Source organism: Tachyglossus aculeatus, chromosome 4 (genome assembly GCF_015852505.1).
Source record: "Tachyglossus aculeatus isolate mTacAcu1 chromosome 4, mTacAcu1.pri, whole genome shotgun sequence".
In the NCBI taxonomy this organism is placed as follows: domain Eukaryota; kingdom Metazoa; phylum Chordata; class Mammalia; order Monotremata; family Tachyglossidae; genus Tachyglossus; species Tachyglossus aculeatus.
This window is the reverse complement of record NC_052069.1, coordinates 115,174,998-115,196,775: the sequence shown is the minus strand read 5'-3', so window position 1 is coordinate 115,196,775 and position 21,778 is coordinate 115,174,998. Positions and strand designations below refer to the sequence as shown.

The 21,778-nt window shown below is 52.1% G+C and overlaps 1 protein-coding gene across 3 annotated transcripts in view; it reads left to right on the top strand.

Annotated features, from left to right (window-relative positions):
- USP20 (ubiquitin specific peptidase 20) overlaps nucleotides 1–13,294 on the top strand; it is a 56,629-nt gene extending 43,335 nt beyond the window's left edge. For all 3 annotated transcript variants that reach the window (XM_038744942.1, XM_038744943.1, XM_038744941.1), the window contains exons 16-26: nucleotides 2,150–2,183; nucleotides 2,862–2,907; nucleotides 4,562–4,742; nucleotides 5,495–5,621; nucleotides 5,732–5,901; nucleotides 7,057–7,138; nucleotides 7,624–7,732; nucleotides 8,008–8,110; nucleotides 9,638–9,709; nucleotides 11,774–11,951; nucleotides 13,129–13,294. In XM_038744942.1, coding sequence (XP_038600870.1) covers nucleotides 2,150–2,183; nucleotides 2,862–2,907; nucleotides 4,562–4,742; nucleotides 5,495–5,621; nucleotides 5,732–5,901; nucleotides 7,057–7,138; nucleotides 7,624–7,732; nucleotides 8,008–8,110; nucleotides 9,638–9,709; nucleotides 11,774–11,934 — 1,085 coding nt within the window. In that variant the 3' untranslated portion in view covers nucleotides 11,935–11,951; nucleotides 13,129–13,294. The remainder of the gene's footprint in view (nucleotides 1–2,149; nucleotides 2,184–2,861; nucleotides 2,908–4,561; nucleotides 4,743–5,494; nucleotides 5,622–5,731; nucleotides 5,902–7,056; nucleotides 7,139–7,623; nucleotides 7,733–8,007; nucleotides 8,111–9,637; nucleotides 9,710–11,773; nucleotides 11,952–13,128) is intronic.
- Nucleotides 13,295–21,778: the final 8,484 nt, after the last annotated feature.

Genomic DNA, 21,778 nt, shown 5'->3' with positions numbered 1-21,778 from the left:
TCCCTTCGTGTCGCCTATACACCTAGATCTGGGCCTTTAGGCATTTGGCATTCACCCCACCCTCAGCCCCACAGCACTTATGTACATGTTTATAAATTATTTATATTAATATCTGTCTCCCCCTCTAGATCATAAGCTTGTTGTGGGCAGGGAATGTGGCTACCAGCTCTGTTGTATGAGAAGCAGCGTGGCTCAGTGGAAAGAGCCCGGGCTTTGGAGACAGAGGCCGTGGGTTCAAATTCCGGCTCTGCCAATTGTCAGCTGTGTGACTTTGGGCAAGTCACTTCACTTCTCTGGGCCTCAGTTCCCTCATCTGTGAAATGGGGATGAAGGCTGTGAGCCCCCCGTGGGGCAACCTCCCCAGCGCTTAGAACAGTGCTTTGCACATAGTAAGCACTTAATAAATGCCATAATTTTTTTTATTTTTTACTCTCCCAAGCGCTTAGTGCAGTGCTGTATACACAGTAAGCACTCAGTAAACCCTATTGATTGTTTCTGGAGTTAGCCAGTGAGCCTCCGAAGGGCTGTTTTGTCAATCTTTATTTTGAGATATCCAAGACCCGAGGCCTGTAAGTGTGACTTGGAGAGGAAAACTCTGCCGAGACTGCTGTCAGTCAATCAATCAATCAATCGTATTTATTAAGCGCTTACTGTGTGCAGAGCACTGTACTAAGCGCTTGGGAAGTACAAGTTGGCAACATATACAGTCCCTACCCAACAGTGGGCTCACAGTCTAAAAGGGGGAGACAGAGAACAAAACCAAACATACAACAAAATAAAATAAATAGAATAGATATGTACAGGTAAAATAAATAAATAAATAGAGTATATATACATATATACAGGTGCTGTGGCGAAGGGAAAGAGGTAAGATGGGGGAATGGAGAGGGGGACAGTAACGCTTCATGGCCTCCAAGTAATCCCTCAGCAGCTCTCTGATCCACAGCTCAGCAATGCTAATGGCAGCCTGGCCCCTGGCAGCCAAGGCAGGGTTCTCAGCATTCATTCATTCAATCATATTTATTGAGCATTTACTGAGTGCAGAGCACTGTACTAAGCGCTTGGGAAGTACAAGTTGGCAACATTATAGAGACGGTCCCTACCCAACAATGGGCTCAGGAGGTGGCGACAGCATCCGATAGGTCGGAGCTTCCGTGCTTCTTTCTCTCGGAGGAAACGGGGTTCTCCTCCCATCTGTGGAGGAGATTACTCTATTTACTTATTTATTTATTTTGCTTGTTATTGCTCCATTTATTTATTTATTTTACTTGTACATATCTATTCTGCTTATTTTATTTTGTTAATATGTTTGGTTTTGTTCTCTGTCTCCCCCTTCTAGACTGTGAGCCCACTGTTGGGTAGGGACCATCTCTATATGTTGCCAACTTGGACTTCCCAAGCACTTAGTACAGTGCTCTGCACACAGTAAGCGCTCAATAAATATGATTGATTGATCTGTGGTTCCTGAAGCAGGAGAAGCAGCATGGCTTAGCGGATAGAGCCTGGACTTGGTAATCAGAAGGACCTGGGTTCTAATTCCCGCTCCGCCACATGTCTGTTGTGTGACCTTGGGGAAGTCACTTCACTTCTCTGCACCTCAGTTCCCTCAACTGTAAAATGGGGATAAGAGTGTGAGCCCTATGTGGGACAGGGACTGTGTCCGACACGATTAGCTTGTATCTACCCCAATGCTTAAAACAGTAACTCCAGAAACAATCAATGGAGTTTACTAAGTGCTTACTGTGTATAGAGCACTGTACTAAGCACTTGGGAGAGTACAATACAACAGCGTTGGTAGCCACATTCCCTGCCCACAGGTACCATCATTTTTATTATTAATCCACCTTCTCTGGCTGTAACCCGAGTGAGGGGGCAGAGGGTCCCCTCTGCGCTGTGAGCATCTCTGGGCTCTTACTTGGCACTAACTGTGGCCTGGAATAATAATAATAATAATAATAATGATAATAATAATAGGCTGGGCTAATAATAGGAATAGGCTGGGCTTACTCCCATGGTCCCTCCCACTTCACTGCGGTGACCAGGTATGCACAAAGTAAGGCAGAAAAGTCACTTCCAAGCTTAAGCCCTAATTCCTAGATCCCACTTTCCCCTTTCCTTGAACCTCAGGCCCTTTATGTTTTCTCCCTAGGAGACAACATGTACAGTTGCGAACGGTGTAAGAAGTAAGTGTGTATCGTCTATTTCTTCTTTCCTGCCTCTCTCCCTCGTCTCTTCTGGCTGCTTCTTTTCCTCCCCTCCCATCCTCATCCCCTCATTGCCCTCTTCCCGCTCTCAGACCCGCTCGTCTAACGCGGGTCTGGGCCCGGAGAGCCAATTGGCAGTGCCCAGCTGAAGGGGTAACAGGGTTAGCGTGGCATCACGGATAGAGCCCGGCCTTGGGAGTCGGAAGATCACGGATTCTAATCCCGGCTCCGCCACCTGCCTGCTGTGTGGCCTTGGGCAAGTCGCTTCACTTCTCCGTACCTCAGTTACCCCATCTGTAAAATAAGGACTGAGACTGTAAGCCCTATGTGGGACAGGGACTGCGTCCAACCTGATTAGCTTGTACCCACCCCAGCGCTTAGCACAGTGCCCGGCACATAGTAAGCACTTAACAAAATGCTATGATAATAATAATAAGGATGGCTCATCCTACCATCCCCCCCGTCATGAGTGGGCTGCTCCTTGTCATCGCCCTCACCATCAGGGGCGTTTATCAAGCTTCCGCAGTTTGCGCTCTCCTTCTTTGACTCGTTCCCCGTCCTTTATCCACCCTGATTTCCGGCGCCGCCTCCCCCCCACCCCTTCCTCACCCTCCTGGATGACTTTTCCGTCTAACCGAGCCACTCTCACTCTCTCAGGTTGCGAAATGGGGTGAAGTACTGTAAAGTTCTCCGGCTGCCCGAGGTGAGTGACTCTCCACCCTGGGTGTCCAGCATTTATTTATTTATTTATTTATTTATTTATTTATTTATTTATACATATCTATTCTATTTATTTTATTTTGTTGGTATGTTTGGTTTTGTTCTCTGTCTCCCCCTATTAGACTGTGAGCCCACTGTTGGGTAGGGACTGTCTCTATGTGTTGCCAATTTGTACTTCCCAAGCACCTAGTACAGCGCTCTGCACATAGTAAGCGCTCAATAAATACGATTGATGATGATGATGATGATTTCCTGCGGGAGCGGGGAGGAGGTGGCTAGTAGATCTCCCCTTGGGAAGATCTGACCTCTTGGGAAATGGCAGGAATGTGAGCTGAAGAGAGGAGGCCAGCAATTGTCTGGCTCTGAAGCATTACGAGGAAACCTGGTCTCCCCTCCCCTGTCCACTCCACAGGGGCTAATTCAGAGGGCCCTAGGGGACACATTCGCCTGCTAACAGTGTTCACCATATACCAGTAAAGCAAATTCTGTCCCGCCGGTCCAGGCTCGGTGTACTTTGTAAGATCGATGGGCTTCCAGTCCTGCCAAAAGCCCATAGAAAGCAAAATGCAGCTATCATGGGATTCTTCAGGGCCCGCAAGTGGGAAAGAAGCACGGCCTAGTGGATAGAGCAGGGGCCTGGAACTTAGAAGGACTCCCAGCTCCTCCACTTGTCTGCTGTGTGGCCTCGGGCAGATCACATCACTTCTCTGTGCCTCAGTTACCTCATCTGTAAATGGGGATTAAGACGGTGTGCTCCCTGTGGGACACGGACTACGTCCAACCTGAGTAACTCGTACCTACCCCAGTGCTTAGAGCAGGGCCTGGAACATCTATGAACATAACAAATATCATTAGTAAGAAAAGAAAGCCAGGTTTGGGCATTAAAAAAAATACCTAATAATAATACCAATGATGGCATTTATTAAGCGCTTACTATGTGCAAAGCACTGTTCTAAGCGCTGGGGAGGTTACAAGGTGATCAGGTTGTCCCACAGGGGGCTCACAGTCTTAATCCCCATTTTACAGATGAGGTCACTGAGGCCCAGAGCAGTTGAGTGACTTGCCCAAGGTCACGCAGCTGACAATTGGCAGAGCCGGGATTTGAACCCATGACCTCTGCCTCCAAAGCCTGGGCTCTTTCCGCCTCTGGTAGTAATCCGGATTGGAAGCTGTGTGGCCTGGCAAGCGGAGACCAGCCTGCTTCCCCTCGGAGGATTTGCCAGCGTAGCTTCCGCCAAGAGAGGATTTTAACTTCACTGTCTTCTTGTCCTCCGTTTTACCGTTAGCTGGCTATTTGAGCTTGTTTCATTTACATCCAAATGGCAGTTTTGGCCCTTACTCCGGCGGGCCCCAATGGGGCCCATCTCCAGCCACCGCGGGCAGAAGGAGAATCTGGTTGTGGTCAGGGCAACTAAAACCATCCGAGTACCTGGGCTCCGGCTGACCCTCCAATTTAAGTGGCTGACCGTGTGAGCCCGTGGGGCCGGAATGTCCATTCATTCATTCATTCAATCGTATTTATTGAGCGCTTACTGTGTGCAGAGCACTGGACTAAGCGCTTGGGAAGTCCAAGTGGCCGCTCGGTGGGAAGGGCGCTCCTTCATTCCTCCCTTCCCGTCTCCCTCCCTCCTTTCCAGATCCTGTGCATCCACCTGAAGCGCTTCCGGCACGAAGTCATGTACTCCTTCAAAATCAACAGCCACGTCTCCTTCCCCTTGGAAGGGCTCGATCTGCGACCCTTCCTTGCCAAGGAGTGCGTCTCTCAGATCACTACCTATGACCTCTTATCCGTCATCTGCCACCACGGCACAGCGGGCAGTAAGTCAGGCCACCCTCCGCCGCTTCCTTTCGTTCTTTCATTCGGTCGTAGAACAGTGCCTTGCACATAGTAAGCGCTTAATAGAGACCATTATTATTATTTATACTGTCCCAAGCGCCAAGTACGGTGCTCTGCACAAAGTAAGCACTCAGTTCGGCCGTATTTATTGAGTGCTTACTGCGTGCGGAGCACTGTACGGAGCGCTTGGGAGAGTGCGGTTCGGCGATAAACGGACGCATTCCTTGCCACAACAAGCTTACGGTCTAGAGAGGGAGGCAGACATTAGTATAAATAAATTAGGTTCACGCGTGCTGTGGGGCTGGGAGAGGGATGAACAAACTAAGTCAGGGTGATGGAGAAGGGAGTGGGAGAAGAAAAGGAGGCTTAGTTAGGGAAGGCCTCTTGGAGGAGATGTGCCTTCAATAAGGCTTTGAAGGTGGCGGGGAGAGACATTGTCTGCCAGATTTGAGGAGGGAGGGTATTCCAGGCCAGACTGGCAGCAGCCCACAGCACAGCTACTTCAGCTCCCACCCCTCCCCGCCAGCCGTCTCTCAGGAAGCCAGTCCTGTTATTCATTCCCCACACCATCCCTCCATCAGCAGACCTCTTCAAGTTCCACACCGCCAACCCCTCTGCGGGCTTCTTCTCCAATTCCCCCTCCCGGACCTCCTCTGTAGTAGGAAAAGGAGGAGAGGAAGCCCCGATCATCCGGCTTCCTGCCGCCCCCCTAGCCCCCCATCCTCTGCCGTAGGCGGCCACTACATCGCCTACTGCCAGAACGTGATCAACGGCCAGTGGTACGAGTTTGACGACCAGTACGTCACCGAGGTCCACGAAACGGTCGTGCAGAACGCAGAGGCCTACGTCCTGTTCTACAGGTGGGGGCAGGTCGGGGGGAAGGTGAGGCGGAGATGGGGGAGGAGAGCGGGCGGCCATTTGGCTCCCCGCCGAGCCCTCCGCCCACGGGCCTGCTCGCCCCGCTTTCCAGGAAGAGCAGCGAGGAGGCCATGCGGGAGCGGCAGCAGGTGGTGACGCTGGCCACCATGAAGGAGCCCAGTCTGCTGCAGTTCTACATCTCCCGCGAGTGGCTCAACAAATTCAACACCTTTGCCGAGCCGGGGCCCATCACCAACCACACCTTCCTCTGCTCTCACGGGGGTAAGGCGCCGCTCCCGGCCTGGGGAACCCGGGAATTGTTTGTAGCCGATTTGATCGTAAGCTCTTTGTGGACCAGGCTCGTAGTCGTTCATTCAGTCGTATTTATTGAGCGCGTACTGTGGGCAGAGCACTGTACTAAGCGCTTGGGAAGTCCAAGTCGGCAACATGTAGAGACAGTCCCTACCCAACAACGGGCTCACAGTCTAAAAGGGGGAGACAGACAACAAAACATGGGGTCAGGTGTCAAGTCATCAGAATAAATAGGAGTAAAGCTAGATGGACATCATTGACAAAATAAATGGAATAGTAAATATGTACAAGTAAAATAGAGTAATAAATCTGTGCAAACATATATACAGGTGCTGTGGGGAGGGGAAGGAGGTAGGGTGGAGAGGGAAAAGGGGGCTCAGTCTGGGAAGGTCTCCTGGAGGAGGTGAGCTCTCAGTAGGGCTTTGAAGGGAGGAAGAGAGCTAGCTTGGCGGATGTGCGGAAGGAGGGCATTCCAGGCCAGGGGGAGGACGTGGGCCGGGGGTCGACGGCGGGACAGGCGAGAGCGAGGTACGGTGAGGAGATCAGCGGTGGAGGAGCGGAGGTTGCGGGCTGGGCTGTAGAAGGAGAGAAGGGAGGTGAGGTAGGAGGGGGCGAGGTGATGGACAGCCTTGAAGCCCAGGGTGAGGAGTTTCTGCCTGATGCGCAGATTGATTGGTAGCCACTGGAGATTTTTGAGGAGGGGAGTAACATGCCCAGAGCATTTCTGCACAAAGATGATCCGGGCAGCAGTGTATCTCTTACATCTATTGTACCTCAAGTCTCCCTGGAGCTTAGGACGCAGCGTGGCTCAGTGGAAAGAGCGCGGGCTTGGGAATCGGAGGTCATGGGTTCGAATTCCGCTTCCCCCACATGTCTGCTGTGTGACCTCGGGCAAGTCACTTCACTTCTCTGTGCCTCAGTTCCCTCATCTGTAAAATGGGGATTAAGACTGTGAGCCCCACATGGGACAACCTCATCTCCTTGTGTTCCCCTCAGTGCTTAGAACAGTGCTTTGCACATAGTAAGCGCTTAACAAATACCAACACTATTATTATTATTATTATTAGGACGGTGCTCTGCGCACGCTAGGCCCTCTGAAAATGCCCCTGCTTGTTATCTCCGCAGGCATCCCTCCTAATAAATACCATTACATCGATGACCTGGTGGTCATCCTGCCCCAGAACGTGTGGGAATATCTGTACAACAGGTAAGAGAGCAGCCTCGCCTCTGAGCTCCTCTCAGAGTCCAGCCAACAGGCTAGAGCTCAGTCCCTCATCCCGCCCGCAGCTCCTCAGCCGCGTTGAGTTGGCTGCAGTTTCCCCGGTCCGTCCTCCCCCAGAGCCAAGCGTGACCATCACCCTTGTCTGGGAGGCTCCTGCATCGTGTCGGGTGCTTTCCTCAAACTCCCTCCACCTCCTTCCCCTCGGGTGGAGCAGATTCAAAGCCCAGTATTGCCGTTTTGACTTTGAGGGGTCCAAGAGGCATGGTTTTGGGGGCCTCTCTTGAGATTCTTGGGGGCACCCCCGTCGTCTTGGGCCAAGCTGATCTCCTGCAAGGGGTCCCGCTCATCAGGAGTGGCTTCGCGCCTGCCCCGTGCGGGAATCCCAGCTGCGAACCTTCTTCCCTCCCCGCCTCCCCATTCACCACTCTTCCCGGTGCTGTGCTTCCCCCGTCTCTCCGGCTCGGATTTAGGTTTGGGGGCGGCCCGGCCGTGAACCACCTGTACGTGTGCTCCGTCTGCCAGGTGGAAATCGAAGCCCTGGCGAAGCGCCGGCGGATCGAGATCGACACCTTCATCAAGGTGCGCGCCTGGCTGAGGGACAGGGTTGGGAGGGGACGTCGGCCAGTCCCGCTCTCTGGCCGCCTCCCTCGGGTCTGCCGGGGGTCTGGCTTGGTTCTCTGATGGCTTGGGATGGGAGGAGAGGGAAGGGACCAAGGGACCGGGCAGGGAGGTCTGGGGAGGTTGGGCGCTTTTCCCGAGACACAGTGGGTTTAATTGTTGGGGAAAGGCCAGTCTCCTCAAATGCCATCCTGACTAACAAGGCAGCTCTATTCCTCGTCCCCCCCCGCCGCCAGCTGAACAAGGCATTTCAGGCAGAGGAGTCTCCCAGCGTCATCTACTGTATCAGCATGCAGTGGTTTCGAGAGTGGGAGGCCTTCGTCAAGGGGAAGGACAATGGTGAGTGCCCGTTGGAGCTGGTGCTGGGGCCCTTGAGGGGGGTGCTTTATCGGGGCGCTTGTCCTGCGGCATTTGTCGGAAGGAGGGAGAAGTAGAGAGAGAGCCCGCCTGTTGGGCGGGCGGAGGGGAGAAACCCCAAAGGCCGCCGTGATCAAACGGGGTCCCGAGGACCTCTTCAGGAGCGCTGATCCCGGGACTGGAGGCTTCCGGTTCTCTATTGCTCGAACAACCCGAGAAGCAGCGTGGTGTAGACGATTTTAGACTTTGAGCCCACTGTTGGGTAGGGACTGTCTCTATACGTTGCCAATTTGTACTTCCCAAGCGCTCAGTACAGTGCTCTGCACACAGTAAGCGCTCAATAAATACGATTGATTGATTGAAAAATACGATTGATTGATAGAGAATGGGCCTGGGAATCAGAAGGTTCTAATCCCGGCTCCGCCACTTGTCTGCTGCGTGACTTCGGGCAAGCCGCTTCACTTCTCTGGGCCTCAGTTACCTCATCTGGAAAATGGGGATTGAGACTGTGCGCCCCACATTGAACGGGGACTGCAGCCAACCCGATTTGCTTGTCTCCACCCCAGCGCTTAGTACGGCCTGATTTGCTTGTCTCCCGGGGCCGGGGGAGATGGGGATGGGCTTCAGCTCCCCGGCCCTGTCAGGACTAAGCAGCCTGAGGAGTGAAAGGCCAGCTGGGGCCTGGAATCGAGGCCCTCATGGAATCGTGCCGGGGTGTAAACCCAAGGAAGCACAATGCAGCGCCAGGGAAAGCGTTGAGTCTCGGCTGCTCTGGGGCTCTGCCACCCGTGGGCTGACCGATTTCCTCTCTGTGGGAGAACAGGATGGCTATCTTCGCATAAACCCCACAGAGTCCACCGTGATTGCGTAGCCATTGTTCGTTATTCTTTTTGTTCTTCTCCAAGTCTTTTTTTATAGCATTTATTAAGCGCTTACTATGTGCAAAGCACTGTTCTAAGCGCTGGGGAGGTTACACGGTGATCAGGTGTCCCACGGTGGGGGGGGGGGGGCTCACAGTCTTAATCCCCATTTTAACAGATGAGGTAACTGAGGCACCGAGAAGTGAAGTGACTTGCCCAAAGTCACACAGCCGACAAGTGGCGGAGCCGGGATTTGAACCCATGACCTCTGACTCCAAAGCCCGGGCTCTTTCTGCTGAGCCAAGCAGCTTCCCGTGGTCCCCTACTTCCCTGGCCTTTGGCAGCCTTGCCTTGCGGCTTACTTCAGAGCTGGAAGCAAGGAGCTGTAGGCTGTGGGGTAGACACCCTCTTCGACTATCTGTAAACACGCTCCTTAACTTTCAACCACATATGTACACGCTCCTTAACTTTGATTTATGGCTGTCCTGGGGGATTATAGTGCCCTCCGTGCAGCGATGGCTGTTGGACTCGTGCATCCTTCTTGCTTCTCACTCACCACCCAGAACTAGGAATGTTGCTATCTGGTCTTTTTTTTTCCTTTAAAGAAAAGCCCAAAAGCCCCACCTCTGAGCCACTGTTTCTGTTCCAGAGCCTCCGGGGCCCATCGACAACAGCAAGATAGCCCTGCTCAAGGGAGGAGGTCACATCCAGGTCAAGCAAGGTGGGTACCCCGGGGGAGGCGGCGCGGCGGAGAAGGGGATGACCCGATCTGGGGCACGCTCTCTGTCCGGCCCTAAGCGTCACGGTTGTTTGGGCCGCTGCTGTCTCATGCCTCCTTCCTTGGCTTGTGGGAAGTAGTTGCTGCCATCAGCAGTTCCCGTTCCTCGCCTCTTTTAGCCAGCCCAGATACCTCCTTGCTCTTCCACCTCAAGAAACAAAACGTGATATTTACTGAGCGCTTACAGTGTGCAGAGCACTTGGAGAGAGTACAGTACGACTGAATCAGCAGGCGTGATCCCTGCCCGTTACAAGCAGCAGCGTGGCATACTGGATGCGGCACGGACTTAGGAGTCGGAAGGACCTGGGTTCTAATCCTGGCTCCTCCACTTGCCTGCTGTGTGACCTTGGGCAAGTCACTCAGCTTCTCTGGGCCTCAGTTCCCTCATCTGTAAAACGGGGGATAAGTCTGTGAGGCCCATGTGGGACAGTGCCTGGCACATAGTAAAGGCTTAATACCATTATAATTATAGTATATATATATATATATTATGTAATACAATATTATAGTGGTATTAAGTCCTTACTATGTGTCAGGCACTGTTCTAAGCTGGGGTAGATACAAGCTAATGAGCTTGGATATAGTCCATGTCCCACGTATCTACCCCAGCACTTAGAACAGTGCCTGGCACATAGTAAGCACTTAATAAATACCATTAAAAAAAGAGAGGAGCAAAGCACAGTATTTAAGAGGCCAGGCCAGACCCCCAGTCTCCTCGGATGTCTGCCTGCTCCAGGGTGGCGCCTGCCCCAGCTCCTCTTGGCTCAGGGGCAAGATGGTTGAGTAGTTCAGCCTCCGCCCTGTACAGTAATCCCTGGGCTCCGCTACCCCTGCTTGTTGGTTTGTTTTATGGTACTTGTTCATTCATTCATTCAGTCATATTTATTGAGCGCTTACTGTGTGCAGAGCACTGTACTAAGCACTTGGGAAGGCGACATATAGAGACGGTCCCTCAGTCTAGAAGGGGGAGACGGACAACAAAACAAAACATGTGGACAGGTGACAAGTCATCAGAATAAGTAGAATTAAAGCTAAATGCACATCATTAACAAAATAAATAGAATAGTAAATATGTACAAGTAGAATAAATAGAGTAATAAATCTGTACAAACATATATACAGGTGCTGTGGGGAGGGGAAGGAGGTAGGGCAGGGGGGATGGGGAGGAGGAGAGGAAAAAGGGGGCTCAGTCTGGGAAGGCCTCTTGGAGGAGGTGAGCTCTCAGTAGGGCTCTGAAGGGAGGAAGAGAGCTAGCTTGGTGGATGTGTGGATGCAGGGCAAGACTGTGAACCCACTGTTGGGTAGAGACCGTCTCTATATGTTGCCAACTTGTACTTCCCAAGCGCTTAGTACAGTGCTCTGCACACAGTAAGCGCTCAGTAAATAAATACGACTGAATGAATTCCAGGCCAGGGGGAGGATGTGGGCCGGGGCTTGACGGCAGGACAGGCGAGAATGAGGTAGAGTGAGGAAGTTAGCGGCAGAGGAGCAGAGGGTACGGGCTGGGCTGGAGAAGGACAGAAGGGAGGTGAGGTAGGAGGGGCGAGGGGATGGACAGCCTTGAAGCCGAGAGTGAGGAGTTTTTGCTTGATGAGCGCTTACTATGTGTCAGACACTGTTTTAAGCACTGGGGTAGATGATACAAGTCAATTTAGTTCAGTCACAGTCCCTGTCTTGCCTGGGGCTCACAGTCTGAAGCAGGAGGAGTATAGCAGCTTCTGAAAATAACAGCAAAAAAAAAAGCGTCTGCTTGTGCCTCCAGCAGAACGGCAGGGTCTCCCTGGGGCGGCCCGCGCACGCCGAGCCCGGGAGCCGCCGAGCCCATCCGGAGATGAATGGGGGCCCTTCATCCCGGCCATTCCCGGAGCGGGAGTTCAGGCAAATGAAATTCCCCTTTCCCCCAGGCCTCCCCACTGTGGGACGGCGACCAAGCGGCGGGCTGCTCTGTCCTTTGACCCTGGCAGACGGCCCGAGGGTGACCCGAGGATGCCCCGCTGTTCTCGGCAGGGGCTGACTACGGGCAGATTTCGGAGGAGACCTGGATCTATTTGAACGCTCTGTATGGCGGAGGACCCGAAATCGCCATCCGGCAGAACGTGGCCCAGCTGCAGGAGCCTGAGAACCTCCATGGGGAGCAGAAGATCGAAGCCGAGACCCGGGCGGCCTGAGCGGCAAGGACCGACCCGTGAGTCCCCCCCTGGGCCCAGACCAAACCCGGGGTGGGATGGATTCCTGGGGCTGGGGCGGTAGCGGCCACATCTATTGAACGACAACTGCTCTGGGCCCTTGGGAAGTAGAGGACGAACCGGGGAGACAAACGTAAAAATAGTTAAAACTAGTGTAAGTTGGGCAGGGAATGTGCCTACCGACTGGGTTGGACTCTCCCAAGCGCGTAGTATCGGGCTCTGCACACAGTAAGCGCTCGATAAATACCACTGATCGATAATGATGATAATAATGGTGGTATTAAGCGCTTACTATGTGCAAACCACTGAATTTGACGCAGATCAAAATAAGTAGAGTGGACGTGTACTCTCACCACCCCATTTCTGGACTGAGAGATTTTTCTCTGCACACCATCTCCAAGGAGTCCTGCCCAATATGCCGTTATCACATATCTGGACGGGCACCCCTCCCCTCCCTGTGGCCTCCGTGGCAGGTGCCAGTGGGCAGCCTGGTCGGAAGGATCTGTCGGGTTTGGATTTGAGCTGCTGCCCCCAAGTTCTTTCGCCACATGGTCAATCAGTTAACGGTATTTATTGAGCATTCGCTATTTGCAGAGCACTGTACTAAGCGATCAATCGATTGCGTTTAGTGTGCAATTACTGCATGCAGAGCGCTGTACTGAGCGCTTGGGAGAGTACAACAGAATTGGTAGCCACAACCCCTGCCCACAATGAGCTCACAATCTAGAAGGGGAGACAGATGTTAAGATAAATAAATAATGGATATGTACATGAGGGCTGTAGGACTGCGGGTGGGGGTGAATAGAGGGAGCAAGTCGGGGTGACACAAAAGAGAATGGGAGAAGAGGAAATGAGGGCTTAGTTTTGGAGGAGATGTGCCTTCAATAAGGCTTTGAAGGTGGGGAGAGTCATTGTCTGTCATATGAAGAGGGAGAGGTTGGTGGCAACATAGACGAGATCGAGGTACAGCGAGTAATAAGCACGCAAGAAAATATGAGAGTTGGTAGACGCGAACGCTACCCACAGGGAGCTAACGGTCTAAGGGGGGAGAACGATATTCAAGTAGATGAGGGTTAGGGGAAATTGCAGAATATAAGAATACTGGTGTCAGTATCGTGGGGCTGGGGTGAACATCAAGAGCGCACATTCCACTGTGAGAGCTGAATCTCTCCGCAGGTCCCCCGTGACGATCTCCTCGGAGGGCGGTGGCGACAACCTCAGAAGAGAGGCTGAGCACTTTGGAACTCAAATGCGTCGAGAGGCAGAAACATTGTTTTGGTTCTCAGTGAGTAATGCTGCACCTAGGAAATATATTACTCGTAAGCTTGCTGAAGCGCCAAGACTTTGTTTGTAACCTTTGTCTTTGTTCTCGTTCTGGCGGGGCACAGGGTAATAACAGTCATCCCCGAGACTTGCCCTCTTCTAGCCCTCAGCAACCCTGACAGGGGAGCCCCAAGATTTGGGTCCTGCCGCCCCCAGACTTGTAACCTGCCTCCCTGCCTCAGCAGTGCAGCATCTTCTCAGAGGGCACTGGAGGCATCGTCCCCGGATGGGCAGTGGGTTCCGACTTTCCTTTCCGTCCCCGACACCCGCCTCGCCCAGGGCGGCGTCCGGCAGAACAGAAACCCGGAGGTGGGGTGATGGAGCCGGGCCAGGGCAGATGAAGTTGCAGCGGCTAGTCCATTGATGCGCTCGCTTACGGCTGTCGTGGCTTCAGGAGAGCCTCGGTCCGCCAGCCCGGAGGCCGCGGGGCAGCAGAGAGGGCCTGACCGCACATTGCAAAGCCAGGCTGACCTTTATAAGAGCCTTTCCCTGGCCCTGCCTTTCCACGTCAGCTCTCTCCCCTCCTCCACCTGCCGTGCTCAACTCTCCAGGGTTTGCACGGTAGCCGAGTTGCATCAGGAGCGCATGCCTCTCGAGCCCCGGTGACGAGAAAGATACCTCACCCGTCCAGTTCCGTGGCGGCTAGCGCGGTTTTCCTTTGGGGCGGCTCCCTCGCTGAGGAGGCGGCACGGCATCCCTCCCCCTACCCCCCCCCCCCCGACTTCTCCCCAAGGCCTGGAGAGTTGAGCCAATCTGCCTCCACGGCGGCGATTTTGATTTCTGTGCGGGCCACGGCGGCCAGTTCAGATCGCTGACCGGGCCGCGGACACTCACCCCTAATGGCGACTTCCTCTTGAAGGGGTCCGAAGGAGGTAGGGGACCCCCCAGGGTCAGGAAAAGCCCCAGGTGTCAGAGGGAGTGGAGGAGGAATTCGGAGCTAAGACTCCCACCCTGTTTCTCCGACTTCCCGCCTTTTCTGAAGCGAGCAGGAGGCGAATTCCCAGCAGGTTGTCCTTCCGAGAGAACCGCCCGGGGCCATCTAGCAGTGTAACCCCGTTCCCCCGGACTCTACCCGGCCGGTCGAACGAGGAGCGGACTCCGGTTGGTGTCTGCTGCCGCCCGCGTGAGTTGCTGCGGCGAGCGACGGAAGTACCGCAGAGCCTCTTGGCCTGCGTGTGACTGTGTTGTTTGTGTTGTAGAAATTCCGCTGTCTAGACTGTAACGAGTCCTCTAGCTTGTGCTCGGAGCGTCACGGCCAAATACGCGTGCATTCGTCACCCGCGCGTCCCGCGTATTCGTGCAGGCGCCCGGCTTCCCAGCGAGCCAGCGGCCACGGTCCGGGTCCGAGCGGGGCTCGGGTCCGGGTGAGCGCGGATGTCGCTGCTGGAAATGGCACGGGAGAGCCAGTGGCGGGTTTGGAGGAGCAGGGTGGCCTCGGGAAAATCATCATAATAATAATAACGATGACATTTATTAAGCGCTTACTATGTGCAAAGCACTGTTCTAAGCGCTGGGGAGTTTACAAGGTGATCGGGTTGTCCCCCAGGGGGCTCACAGTCAATCCCCATTTTACAGATGAGGTAACTGAGGCGCAGAGAAGTGACCTGCCCAAAGTCACACAGCCTGACAGTTGGCGGAGCCGGGATTTGAACCCATGACCACTGACTTCAAAGCCCGGGCTCTTTCCACTGAGCCACGCTGCTTCTCCGGAAAAGAGCCCGGGCCTAGGATTTCGAGGCCCTAATCCCGGCTCCGCCAAATCTCCGCTGTGTGACCTTGGGCAGATCACTTCCCTGGGCCTCAGTCTCCTCAGCTGGAGAACGGGGATCGAAGCTGTGAGCCTCATGCGCGTCCACCTTGATGATCTCGTAGCTACCCCAGTGCTGGCACATACGTTGCCAACTCGTACTTCCCAAGCGCTTAGTACGGTGCTCTGCACACAGTAAACACTCAATAAATACGATTGAATGAATGAAGTACTTAACAGATACTTGTTTTGTTGTCTGTCTCCCCCTTCTCGACTGTGAGCCCGTTGTTGGGTAGGGACCGTCTCTACATGTCGCCAACTTGTATTTCCCAAGAGCTCAGTACAGTGCTCTGCACACAGTAAGCGCTCAATAAATACGATTGAATGAATGAAGTACTTAAATACTTGTTTTGTTGTCTGTCTCCCCCTTCTCGACTGTTGGGTAGGGACCATCTCTATATGTCACCAACTTGTACTTCCCAAGAGCTTAGTACGGTGCTCTGCACACAGTAAGCGCTCAATAAATACGATTGAATGAATGAAGTACTTAATTACTTGTTTTGTTCTCTGTCTCCTCCTTCTCGACTGTGAGCCCGTTGTTGGTTAGGGACCGTCTCTATATGTCGCCAACTTGTACTTCCCAAGCGCTCAGTACGGTGCTCTGCACACAGTAAGCACTCAATAAATACGATCGAATGAATGAAGTACTTAACAAATACTTGTTTTGTTGTCTGTCTCCCCCTTCTCGACTGTGAGCCCATTGACGGGTAGGGACCATACGTGGCCAACTTGTACCTCCCAAGCACTTAGTACGGTGCTCTGCACACAGTAAGCGCCCAATAAATACGATTGAATGAACGAATGAAAAAACCAAGAAAAAAGTCACTTTAAAAAACAAATGTGGATTTCTCTTTTTCTGAGTTGTTCTTAAGGCTCACCCCCGCCACCCTCTCTTAAGGAAGCCAACCAAATAAATCATCTGCGCGGTTGAGGTCAGAGGACGGGGCAAGCACTAAGCTGATACTGACTTCCCGTGTGGCCGGATGTCACACAGACATCGTGCCAGCAACTGTGAGCACGTTGAGAGAGCGCCGCAGTAGCTGAGGAGTTTCTCTCTCCTCGGCCGAAAGTCGGCAGGGAGCAGCAGGACTCAAATGCTTCGGCCTGCAGCCTCACCGACAGGCGGGAATCAGCGGGAAATCGGATTGGATCCCAGGAATTTGGCCCAAGACTCAGCCGCTCCCGTTGGGACCCATCGGGCCTCTTTTCCTTTGCATTTCAAATGAGTTGTTGCCCTGGGACTGGTCCACCGGGCTTCCTCCGGACTCGGTCTGGAGATTTCCATGATGATCAATAAACTGTCTCCTGGCAGGAAGGGCTGCTAGGGTCAGTTAATCAGAGAAGATAGCTCACTGCTGTCTGGTCTAAATTGGCCTCCAAGTCTAGAGAGGTCTCCCAAACTGTGGGGTGGCCCAGCTGTGGGAGAACTGTGCAATCAATCAATTGTATTTATTAAGCGCTTACTGTGTGCAGAGCACTGTACTAAGCGCTTGGGAAGCACAAGTTGGCAACATGTAGAGACAGTCCCTACCCAACAGTGGGCTCACAGTCTAAATCCCAGGAGAGGAGCAGATTCAGCTGTGCAAACATCTACTAACCAGTTAGCTCACAAAACATTATAGTAACCGCCGTCTCCCCTGTACAGGGAATTACCTGGCATTTTGAGCTCTTCGGAGGTGTGGGCTTTTTTTTTTTTAATGGTATTTAAGTGCTTACTATGTGTCGTGCACTGTACTAAGCTCTGGGGTAGATACAGGGTAATCATGTTGGATACAGTCCGTGTCCTAAATGGAGCTCACAATCTTAATCCCCATTTAACAGATGAGCCCGCAGAGAAGTAAAATGGCTTGCCCAATAATAATGATAATGGAATTTATTAAGCGCTATGTGCAAAGCACCATTCTAAGCGCTGGGGAGGTTACAAGGTAATCAGGTTGTCCCACAAGTGGGCTCACAGTCTTAACCCCTGTTTTACAGATGAGGTAACAGGCCCAGTGAAGTGACTTGCCCAAAGTCACCCAGCTGACAATGGGCGGAGGCAGGATTTGAACCCACGACCTCTGACTCCAAAGCCCGGGCTCTTTCCACTGATGAGGTAACTGAGGCCCAGAGAAGTGAAGTGACTTGCCCAAAGTCACCCAGCTGACAATTGGCGGAGCAGGGATTTGAACCCACAACCTCTGACTCCGAAGCCCCGGCTCTTTCCACTGATGAGGTAACTGAGGCCCAGAGAAGTGAAGTGACTTGCCCAAAGTCACCCAGCTGACAATGGGCGGAGCCGCGATTTGAACCCACGACCTCTGACTCCAAAGCCCGGGCTCTTTCCACTGATGAGGTAACTGAGGCCCAGAGAAGTGAAGTGACTTACCCAAAGTCACCCAGCTGACATCATTGGGCGGCGGAGCCGGGATTTGAACCCACGACCTCTGACTCCAAAGCCCGGGCTCTTTCCGTAGGCTCTTTCCCACGTGGGGCTCACAGTCTAGAAGGGAGAGTGTGAGCCCCACGTGGGACAACCTGATCACCTTGTATCCTCCCCAGCACTTAGAACAGTGCTTTGCACATAGTAAGCGCTTAAATACCAAAATTATTATTATTATTATATTTATTCATGTGCCGGTTATATTGCCGTATTGTACTCTCCTGGGCAGGGACCACGCCTGCTAATTCTGTTGTGTGGTAACTCTCGCGAGCGCTTAGTACAGTGCTCTGCATATAAGAAGCACTCAATAAATATGGTTGCTTGAGTCCACTGCAGGCAGAGTTTGACTCTTCCGCGAAACGTTCTCCAACCCACCCCACTAACCCCAGGGTCTCACCTTGTCTTTTTTTACCTGCCTCTCTCATCTCCATCCATCCTCCCTGCCCCACTGTCCCCTCCTCATTTCCAGGGAGACAAACCCGTCACTTTTCCCCTCACGATACCAGGAGAAGCAGCGTGGCCTAGTGGATTGAGTCCGAAGGACCTGGGTTCTAATCCCGGCTCCGCCACTAGTCTGCTGTGTGACTTCAGGCTTTTAGACTGTGAGCCCACTGTTGGGTAGGGACTGTCTCTATATGTTGCCAATTTGTACTTCCCAAGCGCTTAGTACAGTGCTCTGCACATAGTAAGCGCTCAATAAATACGATTGATGATTGATGAGTCACTTCGCTTCTCTGGGCGTCAGTTACCTCATCTGTAAAATGGGGATTGAGAGCGGGAGCCCTACGTGGGGCAGAGGCTGTCCAACCTGATTAGCTTGTATCAGTCCCTGGCACATAGTATGTGCTCAAAAAAGCCACGAGAAGCAGCGTGGCTTAGTAGAGAGAGCCCGGGCTTTGGAGTCAGAGGTCATGGGTTCGAATCCCAGATCCGCCAACCGTCAGCTGTGTGACTTTGGGCAAGTCACTTGACTTCTCCGGGCCTCAGTTCCCTCATCTGTACAGCGGGGATGAAGACTGTGAGCCCCCCGTGGGACAACCCGATCGCCTTGTAACCTCCCCAGTGCTTAGAACAGTGCTTTGCATATAGTAAGCACTTAATAAATGCCATTATTATTATTATTATTTGCACATAGTAAGTGCTTAATAAATGCCATTAAAACAAATACCATTAGAAAAAAAATCCTAGCGTCCTTACTTATGAGGGGGAGGTGAGGAGTACTTTGGGGTCGGGAAGTGGAACGGCCCGATGACCCCTCTATCCTCTTTGGGATTCATTTAGCAAGGACGGTGAAGGGAAGGACTTTGGGGTCGGGAACAGCCCGATGACTCCTCTATCCTCTTTGGGATTCATTTAGCAAGGACGGTGAAGGGAAGGACTTTGGGGTCAGGAAGTGGAACAGCCTGATGACCCCTCTATCCTTTTTGGAATTCATTTAGCAAGGACGGTGAAGGAAAGGACTTTGGGGTCAGGAACAGCCCGATGACCCCTCTATCCTCTTTGGGATTCATTTAGCAAGAACGCTGAAGGGAAGGAGCCTGAAACCCGAGGCTCTGCCCACCAGAAGTGCCCAAATACGATTGATTGATTGATTGACTTATCTGTTCGCGTTTGGAAGCGTGGTGGCCCTGGTCCAAGCTGCCTTCTGATAGCGGGCGAGGGGGAGAAGGGGGAGCTTGGATTGGAGTGTCGGCCACGCGTCGGGTTGGGAAGAAGCGAAGGGCCGTCCGGTTTGGTTTTCGTGAGATGCGGCCGTTTTTCAAGCAGGCAGTGGGGCTGCAGCGCTGCTGTGATCATTGCGCAAAAGCATCGGGGTCTGAAACCACATGGAAGAACAAAGCCGTATTTGTTTAGCGAGCAAACTGAGCTGGACACTGCAAAACAAGTTTCTTCTGTAATATTTACCACACTTTAATGGAAGCTCATGATGGTGTGTCCTTTCTTGGAGGCTTACCGAACATCCCATCCATATGAGATTCTTTTGCTTGACTCAAATGATAATAATGATTGCGTTTATTAAGCGCTTACTATGTGCAAAGCACTGTTCTAAGCGCTGCGGAGGTTACAAGATAAAAGTAATAATAATAATGATGGCATTTATTAAGCGCTTACTATGTGCAAAGCACTGTTCTAAGCGCTGGGGAGGTTACAAGGTGAGCAGGTTGTCCCACGGGGGGCTCACAGTCTTCATCCCCATTTTACAGATGAGGGAACTGAGGCCCAGAGAAGTGAAGTGACTTGCCCAAAGTCACACAGCTGGCAATTGGCGGAGCTGGGATTTGAACCCATGACCTCTGACTCCAAAGCCCGGGCTCTTTTCCACTGAGCCACGCTGCTTCTCTAAATGATATCAATCAATCACTTGTATTTATTGAGTGCTTACTGTGTGCAGAGCACTGGACTAAGCGCTTGGGAAGTACAAGTTGGCAACATATAGAGACAGTCCCTACCCAACAGTGGGCTCACTGTCTAAAAGGGGGGAGACAGAGAACAAAACCAAACATACTAACAAAATAAAATAAATAGAATAGATATGTACAAGTAAAATAGAGTAATAAATCTGTACAAACATATATACATATATACAGGTGCTGTGGGGAAGGGAAGGAGGTAAGATGAGGGGGATGGAGAGGGGGACGAGGGGGAGAGGAAGGACTTGTACTTCCCAAGCGCTTAGTACAGTGCTCTGCACACAGTAAGCGCTCAATAAATACGACATTGATTGATTGGGAAGTCCAAGTTGGCAACATATAGAGACAGTCCCTGCCCAAAAGTGGGCTCACAGTCTAGAAGGGGGAGACAGACAACAAAACCAAACATAGTAGCAAAATAAAATAAATAGAATAGATATGTACAAGTAAAATAAATAAATAGAGTAATAAATCTGTACAAACATATATACAGGTGCTGTGGGGAGGGGAAGGAGGTAAGACGGGGGATGTAGAGGGGATGGAGTAGAGGCTGTTGGATTTGGCAAAAAGGTCACTGGTGAATTTAGAGAGCAGTTTCTGTGGAGGAAAGGGGACAGTCTAGTGAGCCCGCTGTTGGGGAGGGACCGTCTCTATATGTTGCCAACTTGTACTTCCCAAGCACTTAGTACAGTGCTCTGCACACAGTAAGCGCTCAATCAGTACGATTGAATGAATGAATGACGAGGAGAGAATTAGAGAAACGGAGGCAGTGGGTGAAACGACTCAGGAGTTTAGAAAGGCCTGCTTGGAGGGTGATGGGCGACAACTGGAGAGTGTCATAGGGTCAGGGGTTGCACGTGTGGGCAGGGGGGTGCTTTGCAAATATGCATCTGTGCATCTTCTTCGTTTAGACTGTGAGCCCACTGTTGGGTAGGGACTGTCTATATGTTGCCAACTTGGACTTCCCAAGCGCTTAGTACAGTGCTCTGCACACAGGAAGCACTCAATAAATATGATTGATTGATTGATTGATTCAGCCCCGCAACAGACATAGAGAAGCAGCGTGGCTTTAGTGGAAAGAGCCCGGGCTCGGGAGTCAGAGGTTGTGGGTTCTAATCCCGGCTGTGCCGCTTATCAGCTGTGCGACTCTGGGCAAGTCACTTCACTTCTCTGGGCCTCATCTGTAAAATGGGGATTAAGACTGTGAGCCCCCCGGGGGACAACCTGATTACCTTACATCTACCCCAGCACTTAGAACAGTGCTTGGCACATAGTAAGCACATAGTAAGCGCTTAACAAATACCAACATTATTATTATTATTAAAATGGGGATTAAGACTGAGCCCCACGTGGGACAACCTGATTACCTTATATCTACCCCAGCACTTAGAACAGTGCTTGGCACATAGTAAGCGCTTAACAAATACCAACATTATTATTATTATTGAAATGGGGATTAAGAATGAGCCCCACGTGGGACAACCTGATTACCTTATATCTACCCCACACTTAGAACAGTGCTTGGCACATAGTGAGCGCTTAACAAATACCATCATTATTATTATTATATTGAGGTCCTGGAGGAGACTGATAAATACACCTGTAACATGGTATTGATTCTTCCAACCTATGTCAGGGCTGTGGGCCATCCCAGTTGCTGATTCGATTCCCTCCCTTTGTACTCCTCCAGTGCTTTGCACATAGTAAGCGCTTAATAAATGCCATTATTATTATTTCCTTGCAGGGCCCCCGAAAGGCAGGGCTGGGCGACCCATCTTACCATCCCTGTTGGTGAAGGGGAGCCTAGGGCTTAGAGAAGCAGCGTGGCTCAGTGGAAAGAGCACGGACTTTGGAGTCCGAGGT